Source organism: Macaca nemestrina, chromosome 10 (genome assembly GCF_043159975.1).
Source record: "Macaca nemestrina isolate mMacNem1 chromosome 10, mMacNem.hap1, whole genome shotgun sequence".
NCBI classification, from domain to species: domain Eukaryota; kingdom Metazoa; phylum Chordata; class Mammalia; order Primates; family Cercopithecidae; genus Macaca; species Macaca nemestrina.
Genome location: NC_092134.1, coordinates 55,179,723 through 55,200,954, shown reverse-complemented (window position 1 = coordinate 55,200,954; position 21,232 = coordinate 55,179,723). Strand labels below are relative to the sequence as shown.

Genomic DNA, 21,232 nt, shown 5'->3' with positions numbered 1-21,232 from the left:
AATACTTTGTGCTTTTCTATTTGTGAAGGTTAATTATTAGGAACGAGCTAGCAAATGGGAAATCTTTTTCAAAAAGCTAATGGCTGATCTCAGCAAAAATTTAAAACCCCAAGAAATACCTACACATATTCTTCTACTGTCTATTTATATGAGTTCCATAATAGTTGATTAAAGGATACCAGATTCCTTTATTGTTGAATTGAAACCTCCTACATGAATACCTTGATTTAGGTTTAGGAGTTGGTAATGTTTTAGCATGCAAAACCAGTTAATGTTCTCATCACTACTTTTTAAAATAATTTTAAGGGACGAATTCTAGGGATTCTAAACAAAAAACTCTATGTGTTTTCTTCCTATAAAATTTTTCAGCATGATTGCCTTAGTAGAAAAATTAAGGGACTAATTGATATATATGTATATGATGATGAGGATATACATATACACACACATACATATATATGTAAATACATATATTACATGTCTATTAATACATACATATTTGTTATATGTTTTGAAAGCAACCAATTATAGTTTTGTTGCCATGGATCATTTTTACTGTTCAGTAAATCAGTCAATTGAAAAGACTTGATTTTCTGGTACTAGTTTTATGAAAACTTTGTCAGCTTTAGAATAAATTTTGACATCTTACAACTTCTACTGAGATTTTTTTGCTTGCCTAATCTGCCTTGATGACAATTAGTATATTAATGGAAATTGACTAAAAGCAAGTGTGACCTTAAGCACAATTTTGTAAATTTTCTTAGTGTCTCAGTAATACCTATACTAGTGCATTTTAGGTAGGAAAAAATTCAGTTTGTTTTATTTTTAATAACTATAAATCTATAAGCTGCTTGTATAAAAGAAATAGATACCTTTAAACATGATTAAATATCAAATGCTATTCTCTTCAAAATATCTTAACTAAAGAAGCACTGCTTGCTTTTAGAAGTTAAGCAAGGCCATACCACATGCTGCATACATGGCAGTTAACACAATGGATATTAGAATCAGCCTACGGCTGAGCCTGGCTCCACTATTTTTCAGCTATGTGACCATGTGAAAATTACATTTAGTAATTAAACTCATTTCAGTGGTTTGCTTTAATAATAAAATTAGATACTCCGGGGCATATCAAGCATATTATAAAACCTAGTTTTATTATTATTTGTTATTGATATTACTTTTACTATTCTATAATAAGTCATGGGCAGGGAGTAGGGGAACATTGGAAGAATTGCACTGTTTTAAATATGTCCTCTGTTTAATTCACAAACTCAGTCTACCTAGGCTTTCTTTGGAGGATCTGCTTTCATTGGCTGTTTGACTTTGGCCAAGTTACTTAACTTCTTTTCACTTCAGTTTCCTCATCTGTGAGATTATGTGCTTACATGACTTCAAGGTTTGTTTTGGCTCTAATATGGTATGATTCTATGAAATGGAAAGTTAATACATTTTGCTCTAGTAACTGTATTTGAAGCACAAATATTAAAAAGGCACAATTAATTCTCATTCTATTATGAGTTTCCATTTACTCCTTGAAAGTAATCATTCAGAACAAATCATTTTGGAAGAGCTGTTTGATCCAGGCATTCAGTAAAAATCACTAGCATAGCATTTAATTTTAGACAAAACTCAGAACTCATTAAACTGCCAGGGCTGCAGACTTATATGAGATTCCCATTAAATCTTAATGTAGATAACTCAGTTAATTAAAACAAATATGGTTGTACTAAACTTCTAAAACCAAAACTGCATTGAAATTATCTGTACAAATCCTTGTTGACCTTTATTAGAGAACTTCCTCTCAAAAGACCTAAAAGACTTATTTGTTCAGATCGAGACTCTTCATGAGCCAATGTGATTCTCTCTCTCTCTCTCTATTGCTAGATCTTCGCATCAGAAGACAGCATTCCTCTGAAAGTGTTTCTAGTATCAACAGTGCCACAAGCCATTCCAGTATTGGCAGTGGTAATGATGCTGATTCTAAGAAGAAGAAAAAGAAGAACTGGGTAAGCCACCGTCCTTCATCTAATTCAGAAGCTTATTAATGCATCATGTGTTAGGCCTTTTTCTTTGAGGCTTCAGTGATCTGCAGCAGTTTACAAAGTGCCCCATTCAAGCTACTGACACCTCAGATGCTGCACTCACCACCGAAACTGGTGTGGCATGTACTGAAAAGCATACATTTCAATGTTGGGACTAAACTTGGGTTTGAATCACCACTAGATCTAGACCTTTTGAGGGGCCTGAATTTTCTTATCTATAAAAGGATAGTTAATAGCAACTATATTTATTTGTGAATACCATTTATTCACAGATGTTATCTTGTTTTTCTATAGTATAACTATAGAAAGTCAATAGTATAGCTATAGAGTTATACTAAAGAAAAATAAGATAACATCTGTGAATAAATGGCTTAAAATAGGGGTTTATTGTGGGGGTAGAGATGAAGGAAAAGTGAAAAAATGATGATGATGATGATATGATGATGATGATGTTGATAGTGGTGTTGGAGGAAAAGGAGGAGAATGGGAGTCAATAAAGGGAAAGAAGAAACCATGAAACTCTCCTTCTGCCTTTGGAATCAACAGGGCTTACCGTGTGAATAGTTTCACCCTAAAAGAAATCAACCACATTAGTGTCTTCTTGATGTTTTTAACCAAGAGAATATAGCAGAAATATAGAAATGCACTTTAACAGAACTGTACCTTAAGTTTGCTAGAGACATAATTTATTATATTGATCAATAGCTAAATAGCCGAAGGGAAGATACTGTTACTGCAAAAAACTTAAAAACAATGGAGTTAATGATTTCTTTTAATACCAAAAAAAAAAACAAAGGTAGATTTTGAGTAAATACAACTCTTTATGAAATCCAGACATAATTATCAGAGGATTTTACTGGAGTGCTTTCTACAAATAATGAAAGAAATATCTTTTTGTCTTAAAAAATGTTTATACAGGTAATATTTTAAAATACTGATCAGCCTTCATTCCCTTGATTTGTAATTCCACACTCTTTCATGTTTCTGCAAGGTGAACTCTAGAGGAAGTGAGGTGAATATAAACCGTGGACAATTTGGCATGCATCTATAAAAAAACTCTACCTTGGCATGAATGCTATTCATTTTGGCAGTAGGCTTTTATACCTTTTAAAACAGATTACCTTGTATGTCTTTTCTTTGTGTCTTTTCATTTTAATCTCAAATTTTAAAGAGATGTAAAACCACTTTCTGAATAGAACTGTAGGGGATACCAATTCTGGTTTTGAGTAGTCTGGGATTGGAAAATTTGAATAGAAAATCACAATTAATGAAGTGTTAGGTGAATTTGGTTTCATTTTGCTTTTTAAGTTTGTACTGTCAGCAGGACATGACTTGATTGTAGCGCTAAAGTGGCCATTTAAAACAAATTGCCTTGAAGAGAGAAGCATTGGGAATGGAGATCCCTTCAAGGTACTTAGTTTTAAATGAGTGCTCTGACAGCCATGCCCTTGACCTTGCACTATTTAAAAGCCTTCCATGTTTGCGCTGCGCTGGATTAATACAAGAATAAAATGAACACACAAAACACGGTATCATTTTTTTTTTAGAGATACTGTGCTGCAATTGTTAATACTCTGCTTGTACATACTGACCCCAGGCAGTGGCTAGGATGGCATCTGCAAACTAACGCCCCAAAGCAAAAGCTCTCCAAGTGCAAATCGACAAGAAGGGTAATTTCTGTCCTTCTTTCAGCTGAGAAGTTCTTTCAAACAAGCCTTTGGGAAGAAAAAGTCCACCAAGCCTCCTTCATCACATTCCGACATTGAAGAGCTTACTGATTCATCCCTTCCAGCATCCCCCAAGTTGCCCCATAACGCTGGTGACTGTAGCTCAGCATCCATGAAGCCCTCACAATCTGCTTCTGCGTAAGTTGCTCCTTCTGCAAAATGCAGAAATATTTTTAAAAAACAATTTTAGATGAAGGCCATATTTATGTTCTAACCATATCTGTACCAATTATTTTCTGATTTTCCTGAGAATGATGGACAGCATTAGTTTCTCTTTTCGTATTTCTCCTTCATTGGTTTCTTTCATTTTCATTTTTCTTTTTCATTTTCGTATGTTACAATTTAAGTGTCTCTTGATCTCATTCTCCAGTTTTCTGAATCATGATTCTCACTTCTTTTCATGGGCATTTGTCCATGTATCTGTCTAACTGTATGTACATACAGGTCACCCCTTGTCTGGCCACCAAAGAAACGACAAAATGGCCCTGTGATCTACAAGCATAGATCTCGGTAAAGTGGAGTGTGATGCATGAAAACTGCAAAGACCCAGGTTCTAACCTAAGTAGTGTTTGCTTTTGCTTTTTCTAAAATCACTCACATGCATTTCAACAATAAATACCTTCTCTTTCTGTTTTTTCAACTAAAATTTGGTTTCCTAAAATCAACCTGCAATCCAGTTGTCTTTGATTCTACTAGTTAATCTAACCTAGCATTTTTATGATAGCCCACTTTTTGGTAGTACAGTAGCCCCCCCCTTATCCACCAGGGATACTTTCCAAGACCCCCAGTGGATGCCTGAAACCATAGATAGTACCGAGCCCTATGTATACTATGTTTTTTTTTTCTATAAATGCATACCTACATATGATAAAATTTAATTTAAAAATTAGGCACAATAAGTGATTAACAGCAATAATATAACAATTACAACAATATTTTGTGATAATAGTTATATTAATGTGGTCTCTATCTTCCTCAAAATAGTGTAATTTTTTTTTGAAACAAAGTCTCACTCTGTCACCCAAGCTGGAATGCAATGTCAAGATCTCGGCTCACTGTAACCTCTGCCTCCCGGGTTCAAGCGATTCTCCTGTCTCAACCTCCTGAGTAGCTGGGATTACAGGTGTGCACCACCACACCTGGCTAATTTTTTGTATTTTTAGTAGAGACAGGGTTTCACCATGTTGGCCAGGCTGGTCTCGAACCCCTGACCTCAAGTGATTCATCTGCCTCGGCCTCCCAAAGTGCTGGGATTACAGGTGCGAGCCACCGCACCCAGCCCAAACTACTGTAATATTTTTGGACCATATTTGACTATAGGTAACTTAAACCACAGAAACTAAAATTGTGGATAAACTCTAATTGTGGGGGACTACTGTACAAGAACGAACACATTTCAAATATAGAAAAGTGTTCTGGTGAGATAATCTGTGTTGTTTACTATTTAAATCTAATATCCTTGTATGCCCATGACAACAACTAGCATAGAACTCATATAGAACAGGGCCACTGTGCTTTGCCTACATAATTGTATCATTTATGCAGAAAGGAAGAACATATCACTGTCATTTTGTGGCCAGTAAACTAGTTCTCAGATTTTAAATGGAAAATATGTTAGTTAATATAAAACAATTTTTTTGGCAAATTTCCTGCAAAGCTGTCCACAAAACAATAAAACAACACAACAAGGATACAATGTGTTTCCTTCAAACAACCCTCAGCTAGCCTGCTAGTAGGGGTTGAAACCTGTGATTTAGCTGTGATCTCCTAAATCAGCTGAGCCTAATAGGAAGGTTATATAACTCACCTATTATTTAAATGTCCAAAAATAATCTCTCTAATTTATTTTCTACAATATTTATATTGGATTTTTATGCTAACTTAAAGACAGTATTGTTTCAAAACTTTTCGGACAATTTTACAAAAGAAATCAACATTTTAAGAATGTAATAACTGCTTTTATAAAAGTATAGTCACATGTTGCAGAGGTTTAAGTCCCTTGAAAATGTTGAAATGAAATGTAGTAATCTATGACTTTTCTGCCTATAAATATCACCAATAAAAGCATTTTTAGGATCACTTTATACCTGGTAAGACTTTTAAACTTTAAAAAATAGAAAAAAAACGATTAAAAGAAAAAGCTATTTGTGTTTTGAACCTGTGAATGCATAACTGTTTGTAAAACTCTTTCTCCTTTTCTCTAGGTTTTGCCAGCAGCACACCATATCTGTACCTGCTGGATAATATTGCAGTTCAGCCTTTAAAAGAGGCAGTGCTTTACTTAATCATCTGGCTTCCCCAGACCACTGATTTTGTTTGTTTCCTTCTTCAGGATCTGTGAATGCACAGAAGCTGAGGCAGAGATAATTCTGCAGCTGAAGAGCGAGCTCAGAGAAAAGGAATTAAAATTAACAGATATTCGGCTGGAGGCCCTCAGCTCTGCTCATCATCTTGATCAGATCCGGGAAGCCATGAACCGGATGCAGGTTGGTACTGAAGCACTTTCAAGGAATAAAATGGAGAAACAAACAAATTAAAAAAATGCTGCTTATTCTGTTCTTTTGGTTAACACAGAACAAATTCCGCTTGGAAACCCACCTTAGAAGTGTACTCTGTTTATTAAATCTTTGCAACTCATTTCTTAGTACTGAATTGAGAATTTTGTCAAATCCAAGTTTGGAAGTGGGAGTGAAAACTGGCAAGTTGTAGTCAAGAACCATTCAGGATACTGTACTAGTGATTGGATTCAGGTTGAGAGCTAAGTTTTTAGAGAAGCTACTGCAATTCTTGCTTCTTCACTTTTCCATCGTTTACTTTTATTTTGACTTTTTTGCCTGTTCTTTTGAAATCTGATTTTCACATACTTTCTCGCCAGTTTTCTATTAAAATACAAAATTAATGAGGAAACTGTAGAAATTCAACACAAGCTCTCTGAATATGGAAGTCAAAGTGATTTGGAATGCCATCTGTAAAAGTAAAGCTTTTGTATTTTTTTAAAAAAAACATCTAAAGGCTAAATTCAGAACCAGTCTGTGCTCAGACTCAGTTTTCATTGTATTATTGTATACCAGTAATCACTTGGTACCACAGGTGACTAAAATAAAAGCTCATTGCTGAGCAGATTCATCTGCCACTGTATATGTTCATCTAAAGGCTTTTGTTGTTTTTTATGAGCTTAGTGTCCCGATTGGAAGGAAAAAAAAAAAAAACGTTTTCAGATGTTAGATATGATTCTGGAGTGATTTTAAATCACCTTATTTACATTATTTTTGTTTTGCTCTGTTTTTCAACTGTCCACGGATTTATAATAATATTACAAATGGCATAATATGCTTATAAATTTTAACATCACCTTTAAAATGAGAAGTGTTACGAACGATTCCATCATATTTTTCTTAATTCAAATGAGACCAAGTCCTGGAAAAATTCTCAAACACATGCTTTAGTCAAAAAAATAATGATAAAAATGTCAAATGGTTGGATTGACAGAGAAAAGGGGTAAATTTCCTTCTTGGGAAGGAAATCCTATTTCATATATTTGTTTATTTAATATATTACCACATGTTTTGTTTAACAAACAAGTTAATTAACTATGATAAAAGACTCAGGGCTATTTTCTCAATCAAACCAACTCAATTTTTTTCATGTTTTCCATCTTCATGACAGAATGAAATTGAAATACTGAAGGCTGAAAATGACCGGTTGAAGGCAGAAACTGGTAACACAGCTAAGCCTACTCGGCCACCATCAGAATCCTCAAGCAGCACCTCCTCTTCATCTTCCAGGCAGTCATTAGGACTTTCTCTAAATAATTTGAACATCACGGAGGCTGTTACCTCAGGTAATTTAGTGCACACGCTTGCTGAATCACAGCATGCCCATAAGTTAACGGGTGGGAAGCCTGGAATTTGGAGAACTTTACATACTCTTAAATTAAAATGTTATACTCTAATTCTCAGAAATAGTCCTATTTTGATCTTATAAATCTAGTCCACTTAGTTATAATTTTAAAAGCACATTCTCTATCCAAAAGTCAATCTTAGAGATATGGTCTTCATAATATTTTTAAGAAATCACTTTTCCTTAGGAAGTACTTTCTCCATGATTTCGATGATGAAGAAATAATACTCTCAGTGATGATAATTAGTACTTATGGATATAATAATAATAACCCCATACAATTTTATTGTTTTAAGTGTGCAAAACCCATTTATAAGTGTAGCAGTCTTTATTTTCTAAATTTGACTCGATGACCCTGCATGATACTGCCCTGACAGAACATAATGCTACTCTGTCACCCAGTCTGCAGCTCTATTAAATTTCCAACAAACAAAAAGAACACAGTATTAGTGATGGAACAAGGGTACAGTTTTGATTCGATTGCAAATAGAAGCATATGACTAATGTCATCTTAATATCTGATGAACCATTCAAGCATAAAGTGTAGCTGTTTCTGTGGAACAGTTCATTGAGGAGAATCACTTCAAGGATAGAGAATTTAGTCTAGGGAGTATTTACATGAGGATCCGTGGTAATTGTAAAGCATGGCCACCAGATGACGCTTGGAAACCAATAATATGTATGTTCCTAGCCAACATTAGATTCCATTATAGAATGGAGACAGTACACTGCTTGCCTTAAATCATATTAAAATACAGAAGGAGGAGAAGGGAAATGACATGGCATGCTGATATTGATTACATTTCCGATGAATCACACCTCTTCTAAAAAGGCAGAATGTTAAAAATTCTGCTATTATGGCTGCTCTTCGTAATATAAAATAATGACCTTCATCTTATATGTAAAAGACAAGTGGGCACTCCCTGTACTTTAAGAAAACAAATTTTATAAACTTCTGGTGGGGATCAGAGGAAGAAAATAAATTCTGAGAATAAGCATCAAGTATGTCAGAAGTCAAGTATAAAGCAAGAAATTTCAGAATTAAATGAACTTATAGATCATTAGGTAAAATAAGACTATGGAAGTGGATGGTAATTTGAGTGTGTAAATTGTACATAAAGTATTATTATCCACACTCAATAAAATATCCTACAAAAGAAAGAACCCAAATGTTTAAATGTATAGAATCTGACAGTTCTGAACAACATCCTCTATGTTGGCTTGTTGCTGATGGACCTGACAGAGAAGTGAAGTAAGATCTACATCTCATAGTAACCAATGCATTTCTGGATTCCTAGGCTTGGCTCCTAGCAAAAGACAAGGGCCAGTACCTTAGAGGTCAGACTAATGGTAGGATTTCACTGCCTTTTATATAATTCTGTTTTATTTTATGAAAATATGGTAAGATTTGAAGGAGGCAAGTTTAATACTGAAGGTGGTTTAGAAAAAAGACATATATAAAAAAAACTTAATGTCTAGGAGAAATAGAACTCATAAAGATAAATATAAAATCAAAGAGTTTACATTTACAATTTCTATGTTTATTGGGCTTAACACATTGATGGCCATGATTAAGAATTTAAGGCAATTTTTTGGGAGAAGCCAAGTTTTACTTTTTTTAATACCTTTTTTTTTACCCATTCCCTAAGTTATTTTTAATATATCTTATTTCCTTAATTATTTTTCAGTAGTGATACTTATGTCTGAACTAAAAAAAAAAATTAAATCACACAACTAGAATATTGTTTTCATTACTTTCACTCTTGTGTAGTGGGTTCAACACTTGGGAATCAAAACTGCCTTTATGCTGGGGCTTTTTAACAGAGAGACTTTCTGGGTTTCATGATTAATCTTAAGCAAAAGAAAGTAGGCAGGAGAGAGGATAGTTGGCAAATATCTAGTTCCTGAAATATTAATTGCATGTTCCATGCATCCAGTAAAGACAGACGTTTGAGAAGTCTTCAGTTTTGGGCCAGAATTTTACTTAATTATAGCCAGAATGGCAGACCTCCTTAATTCTTTCTTCAAAATATAGACAGAGGACCATGACTTATTTTCTAGTAAAAAAAACAAAACAAAAACAAACAAACAAAACTACAGAAGCCTCTCACATTAAATTTGCAGTTTTTCCTGGAGTTGTTTCATCAGGTGACCATCCTGTCAATATATTCTGAACTGGGGAGATTCAGAGTCATGATGTGGCCTGCCCACAGTCAATAGAAGGAGTTAGAATAAACAGAAATAATGGTTAGAAAAGCAAAACTTAGTAAACACTGAGGATGAAGTGCTTTAAAAGCATTATCTTTTATGTTCTCAGTAACTCTACCAGGAAGGTGCTGTTTAAGCCCTGTTCTACAGCTGAGGAAACCAAGACTTAGGAAAGTGACTATAACAATTTGTTCAAGATCATGAAACTAGTAAGCAGCAGAACTAATAATCAAACCCTGGCTTGGATGAATTCAGGACCTGGACTTTTCACTATTATGTTAATTTTGCTTTAAATAGCCACATAATAAAAGCAAAGAATAGTTATTCACTCATCTTTGGTAAATATTTATCCTACTATTGTGTGGAGAAATTTCATATTGTAAGTGTAGTTTTTAGAAGCAAATATGACATGAAATGAATAACATATTACAAAGCAAATTTAAGCAGCTTATGTGGATCAACAATCAGGCCAACCTCCTTTGCCATGGACTACTTAGCCATGTGTGATTTGGTCCTTACTTATTTCCATCCACATCATTTCATATCACTCCTCACCCTCCCCTTGTCTCTACAGTCCTGCTACCCCAAACATCTTTCTGTTCCTTTAACATACCCAGCTCACACATCTCAGGGTTTTGCACTTGTTTTTGTTGACTGAATCTTTTTCCCTGGTTCTTCACTTGTCTAGCATTCCTCAGCCTTCTGGTCTTACCTCCAAATACCACTTCTTCAAGGAAGCCTTCCAGGATGACCTATCTATGTAGAACAGGCTCCCTTCAATTAGTTTCTATTTCATTGTCCAGTTTATATTAGCAGAGTGCATAACCTATTCTGAAATACATACTCCAGAAAAAACAATGAATTCTCTTTCTTTCTCATCTTGGTATTCATTCCCAATACACAGCAAAATTTCTGATACCATTTATGCTTAATAAATATTAGTCAAATATTTTTGAGCATTTATAAGTAATTAAGACAAGTACTAAAGTAATTTGATCATGAACTACCAGAAGTCTAGATGTGAACAGCCAATGGTAAACCACTCTAAACTTCTAAAAAAGGAGCAAGGTAATTAAAATGACACTTAAGGAAGAGTTTTATTTTTGAGTGGAGTAGGTGAAAAGGTGAAAGACTATTAAGATGTGAACTTGGGAAAATAATTAAGCTCCAGTGCTGGAGATTATCTTTGATGATTTAAAAATTTATTGCAAAGCTCTAAAATTCTGAACGTTCTCAAGCTCTGAAAGTTGCTTTTAATTGTTATGATCTTAGAGTATTTTTTATTGCTTACTTTCAAAATTACATATGCTTAATTATTAAGATAATAGAAACGATTCTATTTTTGGAAGCCATCTTATTACAGTGTTGATTTCTATGATGCTATAGTCATAACATTTTTTTTCTATAAATGTATTGTCAGAGCAGTTGAGTCCTCTTTTCACCAGGAACATGTGCTCTTTAGCGTATAAGGGAGTTTCATTTATCCACAGAACAGTGTCTTAATATTAAGCATGATTCTATGATAGTATTGTTATTAAAGGAAAACAGATATTTGTGATAGTTTACCTTAATAATTCTCCAAATTGGAAATTAATCTGGTATAATGTATTTTGAAAGTTAATCTTTAATTACCATTTAAAGGCTGATATTTTAAAGGTTAGCTAGCTTTATCATGGTTCTGTAACTCTTAGCTGATTAATCGAAATACTATTTTGGTTTTGAAACTATTAGCATAAAGGATTCAGGAGAGCAATCATAATGCCAGTATAATGCCATGGTTGAAAGTCAATAACAGTACCTAATAATTATAAAGATAAGGTGAGTAGTTATATAGCTGGCTATGTCAAATGCTTGAAAATAATTTCAGTTGACAGTCAATTTCAGCACCTTTGCATTTATAAATTACATGGATATTGAGCTTGGATATTTTAGATTGGATAGAAAAATCAGATGGCTTGTCAGTTTGTCATGGTTATAATGGTGACTAAATATTACTCAGGTATTACTCAGACCTGTGTGTAATAGAAAAAAGAAACCTCTTATTTCCTCATCTAAATGCAGTGAGTGGCCCAACACTTGAGTGAAGATCTTTGCAAGCAGAAATAAATTCTTAGATTGAAACTTTAGCCCAACCACAGTAATTCATCTTCTTGAAAGCTGAGGTTTTTCAAACCAGTTAGGCTAGAATGGGGAGCAAATCCCATTGAAAGATAAAAAACTATGAGGGAGAAAAGAATGACAGTAAACAAATCTGAGCTAATGTTACTCTTTTGTGTATGTCTTTCTTTTAAAATTTGATAGATATTTTGCTAGATGATGCTGGTGATGCAACTGGACATAAAGATGGCCGCAGTGTGAAAATTATAGTCTCCATAAGCAAGGGCTATGGTCGAGCAAAGGTACTTCTTTAATCTTAAACTCTTTAATACTAATAAGGAGAATTGCTCTGAGTCAAATGTATTTTATATGTGAATATTTGATCTGGTAAATATCCTACAACAATTATGGATTGGCATTAGCTTAATATATCATGTAAACATGAAAGGGACAATAAAGAGATGACATCATCATAGAGGTAGAAATGTGTGGTAGTTGTACCTCACATTCATTCACTGAAAACAAAATTAACAGCCCTTCATTTCTAAAACTTAAAAAAAAAATAGTTATTTCTTTGACAAACATCTTGTCTGACGTATTCTGTTGGTTTCACTTATTGGTTATAGGTAATGTTTATTATGTATGGTAACATGTCTCTAGAGCTGTCAATATGGTATTTATACAAAGGGAAGACTGTAAGCTAAGTTAATATTCTAGAAATTAGAAAGACATATATTCTACTGAACTCAGTAGGACAAATTCCATTCATGTTACTTGTCTATTTAAGCAAGGTCCAACATTTGCATTAAAATGTTGCCTTCAATTTGGCAATGTCATTCTGACTCTAACCGTTTCTTAAAACAACAACACAAACAAATTTTAAGTTAAAATTTTAGTTGAGTGGCCAAAAATACAAATTTCTAAGTATCCAATTTTTTTTACATCAAGCAAATAAAAATTCTTTAGAATTTCAAAATGAAGTACTTAAGTTTGAAAAATAAGATAGCACTTGTGAATTCTTACCTTGAGTCAATGTTCCAAGATTCCAATGCCGTCAGCTTTCTGCTTCAGCTGCAGATGTATACCTACTTTTCCCAAGTGGGTCTTTCTGTGAGAGACAGTAATACTCTTAGTGAAACATAAACGAACTTCAATTTAAAAGCAGCTTTTTATAAGGTATTGCATAAGCAGTAATTTTAACTGGGTTATAAACACACTGAAAAGTAAGATTTCCTGTTCACAGTAATTCTAACAGACAGTGCCTTTGAGCATTTTTTTTCTAAAAATGCTTCCATGAAAGTAGTTGTCTTATTCTACCTAGACTTCCATAATAAAATAACAGAGTAGGTGGCCTAAACAACAGCAATTTATTTTCTCACAGTTTTGGAGGCTAGCAAGTCCAAGATCAAGGGGCTAGCTGATTTGGTTCCTGGTGAGGGCTCTCTTTTTGCACTGCAGGTGGTGGAATTCCTCTCACCTCAGTGTCTGTAGGTAGGAAGAGAGAAAGGCTACAAATCCCAAATTGTTTACTTTACCCAGTAATCCCATCATGAAAGTCCCACCATTATGATCTCATTTAATCCCAATTACCTCCCAAAGACCTCATCTCCTAATACCATCACTTTGGAAGTCAGGGCTTCGATGTATGGATTTTGAGGAGACACAAATATCATTTCATAACAATAGTAACAAAAATCACAACTGTCAGCTGTGGATGTCTCAACTTATTCTGCAAAAGGTATTAGATTCTAACTCAGATTATACCTGAATAATGGTGATAACCATTTACCCTTATGGTGCTAAATATTACAGATTAAGAAATTGAGGGTCTGAGCCAGTTAAGTGATTTACCTAAGGTCACATTTCTTAATTAGGTGGTAGGTATTATGTGTTATAGAATCCATATCTTCTAACCCATGACTCAGTGATTATTCTACCACCCCTTAATGATAACATACTTGGTGACTAGAACCAGGATTATATGTCAAATATCTAATTGTATCTACTGGAATCATAATCACTATTTCATTAACCATTTCTGGTCATCATAATAGAGGCTCTAGACAGACTAAAAATTCAGAATTATTTACCTTTCTAATATATGTAGAAACTTCTCAAAATCCCATCCTATAAAAAAGATAGATTTGGAACCATTATTTTTATTATAAAATAATTACTTACCTGATAAAACGAATCCTGTAGGTTTCTCTGGCAAGGTCTTTTAAACAGAGAACTTCTAACAAAATCAAAATGGAACCTGTTTTGTAGGTATACTTATATTATCATAGGTAACACATTTTAAAGTGAGAATTGGATTCTATATTAAAATTAATAAAACAACTGAGTTTTGGACTTACCAAAGATAAGATCACAAAATAGTAAGGTAAAGTTCTAGAATTCATATAATATGGTTCTGTTCTGTCTCTATCACCATTTCCCTCCTACCAAGCTTCTTCTCTTTACGAAGGTATCCACCTCTTTATAATGCAAGAATATTCTTTCAGATTCCTTCACCTTTGCCTTCTATAGAACAGGTCATGAATCAGTTTTCCTTGACATGCTGCTTTATCTCATCTCTTTCTTTCTTGTTGCTGTTGCTATTGCTGTTACTTTATTTGGTTGGTTGGTTAGTTGGCTGAAATATGTTTTATTTTATATAATCCACCATGTATGTCTATTACTATAGAAGCCATAGGCTTAATAAATAGTTTAGTCTTAACAACAACTACATTAACTAATTTTAGTAGAAAACATAGTAATAAAAAAGATACACGGTTGGATTTTATCTTACTTTATTTTGTTCTTATTTAGGATCAGAAGTCGCAGGCATATTTGATAGGATCCATTGGTGTTAGTGGAAAAACCAAGTGGGATGTCTTAGATGGTGTAATAAGACGTCTCTTTAAGGTATGTTGTGCAAGACACTCTAATATTAATTTTCAAATATGTTTCATTGTTTCCCTTAACTTCGATAGCATAGACACATCTTGTTTTCTTCTCCTCAAATAAGGAAAGCTTTCTCTTTGTGCTATTTGATATTAACAGTTCTTATATTACACATTTCTAATATTCTTGACAACTAGCTCTATATCCCTGTGAGTTATGTATTTGTTGTAGATGAGTTGAACCTCTGTTTTGACTTTATTTTTTGTGTGTACCATTGTAGGAATATGTATTCCGAATTGATACATCCACTAGCCTTGGTCTGAGCTCTGACTGCATTGCTAGCTACTGTATAGGAGACTTAATTAGATCCCATAACCTAGAAGTGCCTGAATTGCTGCCTTGTGGATACCTTGTTGGAGATAATAACGTCATCACTGTGAACCTCAAAGGTAAAAATGAAAATGAAAAGAAAGGCAGAAATATAATTTTTAGCAACACTTTATTCTCCCCCCTGCCGCTTTTTGGCCAGTTTCCCTTTAAATTTTTCTATTTGAAAATTCTGTAGTATTTTAAAAATCAATATGACTCATTTCATACCAAAACTATTAAATACTACAGTCCTACTAAAAACACTAGAATCTAAGGAAATTAAGTTCTTTGGGTTCTGGGATTTGAAGATTCAAGACTCACAAAAAGGAATGTGATTTAGGAATTTCAAATTTCTGGATTTTCTTCATTATCATCTTTCATTACAGAAGGAAACATTTAGTGTATATTCCAAAGTAATATATTCATTGATATATCTCTGATTTTAAAATATGTGTACCTAATAAATACCCCCCAGGAATAGGGAATAGAAGTTAAGAATCAAGGATGGAAAGTTCTAAGAATTTTCTTTGCTTTAGATGATGTGATTAATTATAGGCTAATGTAATATCTGAAGCATCTTTGTCTTCATAATTCCTTGTTTATTTATGTTAAAGAATCAGGATACATCTGTATAAACTGTGAATTAATAGAGGAATTTGTCAATATTTGATTTTATGATGAAGGCAATTGGGTTCGTAAAAGGAGATACTGTTACTCCTTTCTTTTTTTTTTTTTTTTTTTTTTTTTTTGGGACGGAGTCTCGCTCTGTAGCCCAGGCTAGAGTGCAGTGGCCGGATCTCAGCTCACTGCAAGCTCCGCCTCCCGGGTTCACGCCATTCTCCGGCCTCAGCCTCCCGAGTAGCTGGGACTACAGGTGCCCGCCACCTCGCCCGGCTATTTTTTGTATTTCTTAGTAGAGACGGGGTTTCACCGTGTTAGCCAGGATGGTCTCGATCTCCTGACCTCGTGATCCGCCCATCTCGGCCTCCCAAAGTGCTGGGATTACAGGCTTGAGCCACCGCGCCCGGCCTGTTACTCCTTTCTTAATTCCTTGCCAAACATAACAATTTGTATTCTTCAAAAGCTTAAGTGGTTGCACAACTAGGATGCATAATGAGAGATAGAAGAGAATAAGGAGATGGGGAGAAGAGAAAGTAAAAGAAAGAACACACACACACACATATATATGGCATATATATATTTTTTTTCAGTAACATTCAGTTATCAGGTACTACACAAGGCATTGGAATATATATATATATATATATATATATATATATATATATATATATGGGTGTGTGTATGTATAATCTTCACATTTATTCTTAACAAAGATAATCATCTTCAATAAAAGATGTGATGATAGCATTTATAATGCTTCCATTTCTCTCTGGAAACGTAAGTGAAAACAAGAAGTAGACAGTGGAGTGAAGTCTGAAGAAAAAGAAACAGCTTGCTTTTGTTTAGATGTTCACTCTCCCATATTACTGATACATTTTCTTCCTTGAAATGGCAACACATATTTGTGGGATAGAAATACCTGGAAATTATTTTGCAAGGACTCTATTCCTGTGACTAACAATGCTGTTGCTGTTTAGCATGATATTTTAAATTCTAGCTTATGTAGAACAATAAGTCATGCTCTTTCTTTTGTTTCTTCTTTCAGGGGTAGAAGAAAATAGTTTGGACAGTTTTGTTTTTGATACACTGATTCCTAAACCAATTACCCAAAGGTACTTTAACTTGTTGATGGAGCATCACAGAATTATACTCTCAGGACCGAGTGGTACCGGAAAGACCTATTTGGCAAACAAACTTGCTGAATATGTAATAACCAAATCTGGGAGGAAGAAAACAGAGGATGCAATTGCCACTTTTAATGTGGACCACAAGTCAAGTAAGGTATGTTACAGAATTCTAAGAGAACAGCTGCAATTTATCCATAAGTGTTTTAAGCAATCAAATTACAAGATTTTGAGAGACTTCCATGTTTTACATGGAAAAGAATATCCATCTTTTTTTTTTTTTTTTTTTTTACCAGAATTATAACCTGGTGAGTGACCAAACTCTGTTTCATGAATTTGAACAAGACTGCTATTTTCAGTAACATTCAGTTATCAGGTACTCCACAAGGCATTGGGAATATACAGAATAATATGACAGGGCCCCTATTTCATGGTTTCTCTTAGACATCCACCTAGTAAGTGTTACAGTAGAAAGAAGTCTGTGCATGAGCAACAAAGAAGAATAACTTTGCTTGGAGGAATCAGAGCTTTATAAAGGGTAATAGTTTGTTGGGTATTAATAGATAAGTAGGAAATAACATGGGTTTTGCAGCAGCGGAGATTTGGCAATAATTAGAATATTCCAAGCAGAAATTCTGGGAGCAGCAATTTGCTTATGTCACATCTCCCTAAAATCTTTGTTTAGGAACCTTAGGAAACTTAACAACATTCAATTTCACCACCAACTAAGGTCTAATGTGCCATAGTAATCAGCCTGAACACTCAGATATTAGAAAGGTATGAGGGCCTATACAACGTAGCCAGTACTTTCTTATTTTCTGAGTAAAATAAAAAATCCTAAAAAGGAAATAGTTGATGGCTAACATATTTTTAACACTAACCTAGTTTTACCTGTAATTATTTATTAAAGTCTGAATCAATGAAACTTAAAAGTTTATCTTGGGGAACTGCAACTATTATAAGCAATACCTTGAGGGAATCCCAATTATACTAGGTCGCATTACTCTTTCAAGGATAACCTGGTTCAATGATCTAAACTGTCCCAGTTTCTCAGAAACCTTAAGTCTGCAAATTTTCAGAAATAAACGTGACTCCCAAGAGCAGCCCAAACCCATTAGATTGTTGAAATAAGCCAGGCATATAGCTTAATGAACCAGAAGTATTAATTTTCTCACCTGTAAAATGAGGACAATAGTAGGGCTATTCTAAAGACTAAATAAATGTGTGTGTGCTTGTGTGTGTCTGTGTGTGTATGAGACAGAGAGAACAGCACAAGTAGCAAGCATAGGGGTTGCTTGGAATTTTTAATTATAACCCTTGGCTCCAGGTGAAGATTTCTCTCACAAACACACACATATGCACAGTGTGCATGTGTGGGCACACACACACACACATCTTTGTTCAAAACTGTCTTATATGTATCCTTCAAGAACAACAATGTACATAAAACACAATGAGATCTCTTAAAGTTAAATAAATGCAATACGTAAATTCTGAATATTTCCTTGGAACTCAAACCTATTCAAATTGTGGTTGAACCACCATCTAAAGAAAGACATAGAACCTGAGGTAGAATATTTGACTCTGCTCTGAGCAAACGTAGGAAGAGCACAATTGTCTGTTTGCTTCAGCTGACATGTTTAATGCTTCCAGTGAATTCTGTCTTCTCATATCTTTATATAAAAGCCTTTTAGCACAGTGTTAAATATTTTCTGTCAAAAAATATGAAAGGTTTGAAAGGCCTGTTAGTCATCCTCAGTGTTTGTTTTTTCCTCGATGTTGGTATGAGAAAACTCTTTACAAGGTACTTCTTTTATGGAACAAAAAAGTGTTTAGAAAATAAGAGGAAAATAGTTTTATTGGAGGAGACCATGACATTTTGATAAAGTTGAGGATCATTTAAAATCAAGTTTTGAATTAAATAGATGAAGCTTCATTAGAATGTAGTTGACATGCCAAAACAAAATAGGTAAATTCCATTAATTTTAAAACATAGCTTTCCCTAAAAAATATCTATCTATCTATCTATCTCTCTATCTATCTATCTATCTATCTCAGCTTAGGAAGAAAAGTTTATTGCTTAGAGATGTTCTGTTAAGAACATGTTAGTGTCCTATTAACTTTTTTGATGAAATATTTCCAACACTCTTATTTTTTGCTTTTCCAGAGGACAATCATTTGTGCCATTATTAGGTCAGTTCAGTACTTTGTTGCAAAGTAATGGGCAGGGGAAACCATTGCCAAGCATTGGCAGAGCTAATGATGCTAGGAAACAGTCATAGGAAGAAACTCTTCTTTTATTTTTTTATTTTTTTATTTTATTAATTTTGTTTTGTTTTGTTTTGTTTTGAGACGGAGTCTCGCTCTGTTGCCCAAGCTGGAGTGCAGTGGCACGATCTCAGCTCACTGCAACCTCCCCTTCTTGGGTTCAAGCAATTCTTCTGCCTCAGCCTCCCGAGTAGCTGGGACTACAGGTGCCCACCACCATGCCCAGCTAATTTTTTTATTTTCATTTTTAGTAGAGACAGGGTTTCACCATGTTAGCAGGATGGTCTCAATCCCCTGACCTCGTGACCCACCCGCCTCAGTTTTCCAAACTGCTGGGATTACCGGCATGAGCCGCTGCGCCCAGCCCAGGAAGAAACTCTTGAACAAATCACAGTAGCATTCATTCCCAAGAAAGCACAAAGTATAACTAAAAAAATATATCTTTTTATGTTATTCTTTATGGTTTGAAGATATGAGCAAGCTATCAGTAATGCTGAATACAAACTCATTGCCAGGAAATTTGGACAAGTTTTGCCAAATTGACAGAGAATACCCACTATTTTCTTGGGAGTCGGGGGTGAGGGTAAGTGAGGATAAATATAAAAAAAGAGGGGATGACAAGTTGAGATTGTGTTAGGGATACCAACAGCGTAGATTTACTGAAGTCAAATGCTAATGAGGCCTGAAATAAGAAATCCTGTTCCTGAAAACGAGCTGTGTAAATGCTGACGCATTTTATGCTGTGCCATAGATAGCACTGAAGAGACAAATCCAAAAAGCACTTACTGATTCAAAAAAAAAGAAGAAACTCGAACAACAAATCATCAAATGAAAAACATCTTTTCATGTTTTTGGTACCTCTGCACTTTACATTCAGTTCCTCTTCCCACACTTCAAGCCCTCCCTCAAGCTGCCAGCTGGAATATTTTGATTGAGAGCAGTACACATAAACAATTACACTTTGTGACATTCAGTATAGTAGGCCCAGAAGGCTAGAGATGGATTTAGTAGAGAATACACAGCCAGCTGAAGCCATTTGTAATGTTAGGTTGGAAAAGATCAGAAACCTGGACTTGATAGATTCCTTTTTATTGTGTCTGGAGTCAGCATCTGAGAAAGCAGTGATCTACTGCTTTTATGTAACTGTGGTGTTCCACCTGTAGTTTCAGAGTTGCCAACTCCCATCTGGTAGATATGCCTGTTTGCTTCTACCTGACTAGATCTGGAAAAAAGACTTTTAATGCCAGTACATCAGTGTCTCAATCTAATACTTCATTTTCATCAAGCTAGAGTGGGTATCATGAAGTTATTTCCAGGGAATCTGTGAAAAACTCCTAAGCTGTATGAAAAAAGTGTATTTGTGTTTGCCTGTTTCTACATCCATTGGTTCATACCTACCATCAGATTCCCAAGGGATCTACTACCCTCTCGAGATGAAAGAAAGCCACATTAGAATTAGAATCTAAAGGCTCTGATTGTCCAAAAATGATCCAGTGACCTGCTAAGTATGAAATTTAATTCCTTTGTGCCTCCTCACTGTCTATCTCTCTTTCTGACATTCATGATGATCATTTTCTCCTTGTTTCCTACTCCCTGGTAAATTCCTTTTCAGTTTTTTCCCCCTCTCTGCTCTTCCTTCTCTTCCCAGTAAATGTAATTGTTTTTCTCTATAGTGAACTATTCTGTTCTCTCTCACTGTTATTCTCCTTTGGATGACTCTCATGGCTTCAACTTAAGTTGACTTGTGTGATTGACTTCAATTAAACACTATCAGCCATGCCCACTATCCCAAATTTATAAGCTTTCTATCATCCTACACATATGTTTCTATTCACCTACTAAATATACAAGTTGAGAATTGGCAATTGCAGCCCCAAACATGTATTATAAGTTTATCCTCTTCCATTCCTTTCCAACACAACCACCCTCCAGATTAACATCCTCCTCTATTTCTTGGATTTCTATAATTATTTTGTAACTGCTTGAT

The 21,232-nt window shown here is 34.5% G+C and overlaps 1 protein-coding gene across 13 annotated transcripts in view; it reads left to right on the top strand.

Annotated features, from left to right (window-relative positions):
• Positions 1-21,232, top strand: part of LOC105473314 (neuron navigator 3) — an 899,580-nt gene that overhangs the window by 860,833 nt on the left and 17,515 nt on the right. For 11 of the 13 annotated variants that reach the window (XM_011727068.3, XM_071070568.1, XM_071070565.1 and 8 more), the window contains 9 exons: positions 1,888-2,009; positions 3,037-3,057; positions 3,738-3,910; positions 6,105-6,258; positions 7,439-7,613; positions 12,182-12,279; positions 14,789-14,884; positions 15,144-15,312; positions 16,899-17,134. In XM_011727068.3, the coding sequence (XP_011725370.2) occupies positions 1,888-2,009; positions 3,037-3,057; positions 3,738-3,910; positions 6,105-6,258; positions 7,439-7,613; positions 12,182-12,279; positions 14,789-14,884; positions 15,144-15,312; positions 16,899-17,134 (1,244 nt within the window). The remainder of the gene's footprint in view (positions 1-1,887; positions 2,010-3,036; positions 3,058-3,737; positions 3,911-6,104; positions 6,259-7,438; positions 7,614-12,181; positions 12,280-14,788; positions 14,885-15,143; positions 15,313-16,898; positions 17,135-21,232) is intronic. The other 2 variants (XM_011727066.3, XM_011727064.3) reach the window with 1 other exon arrangement.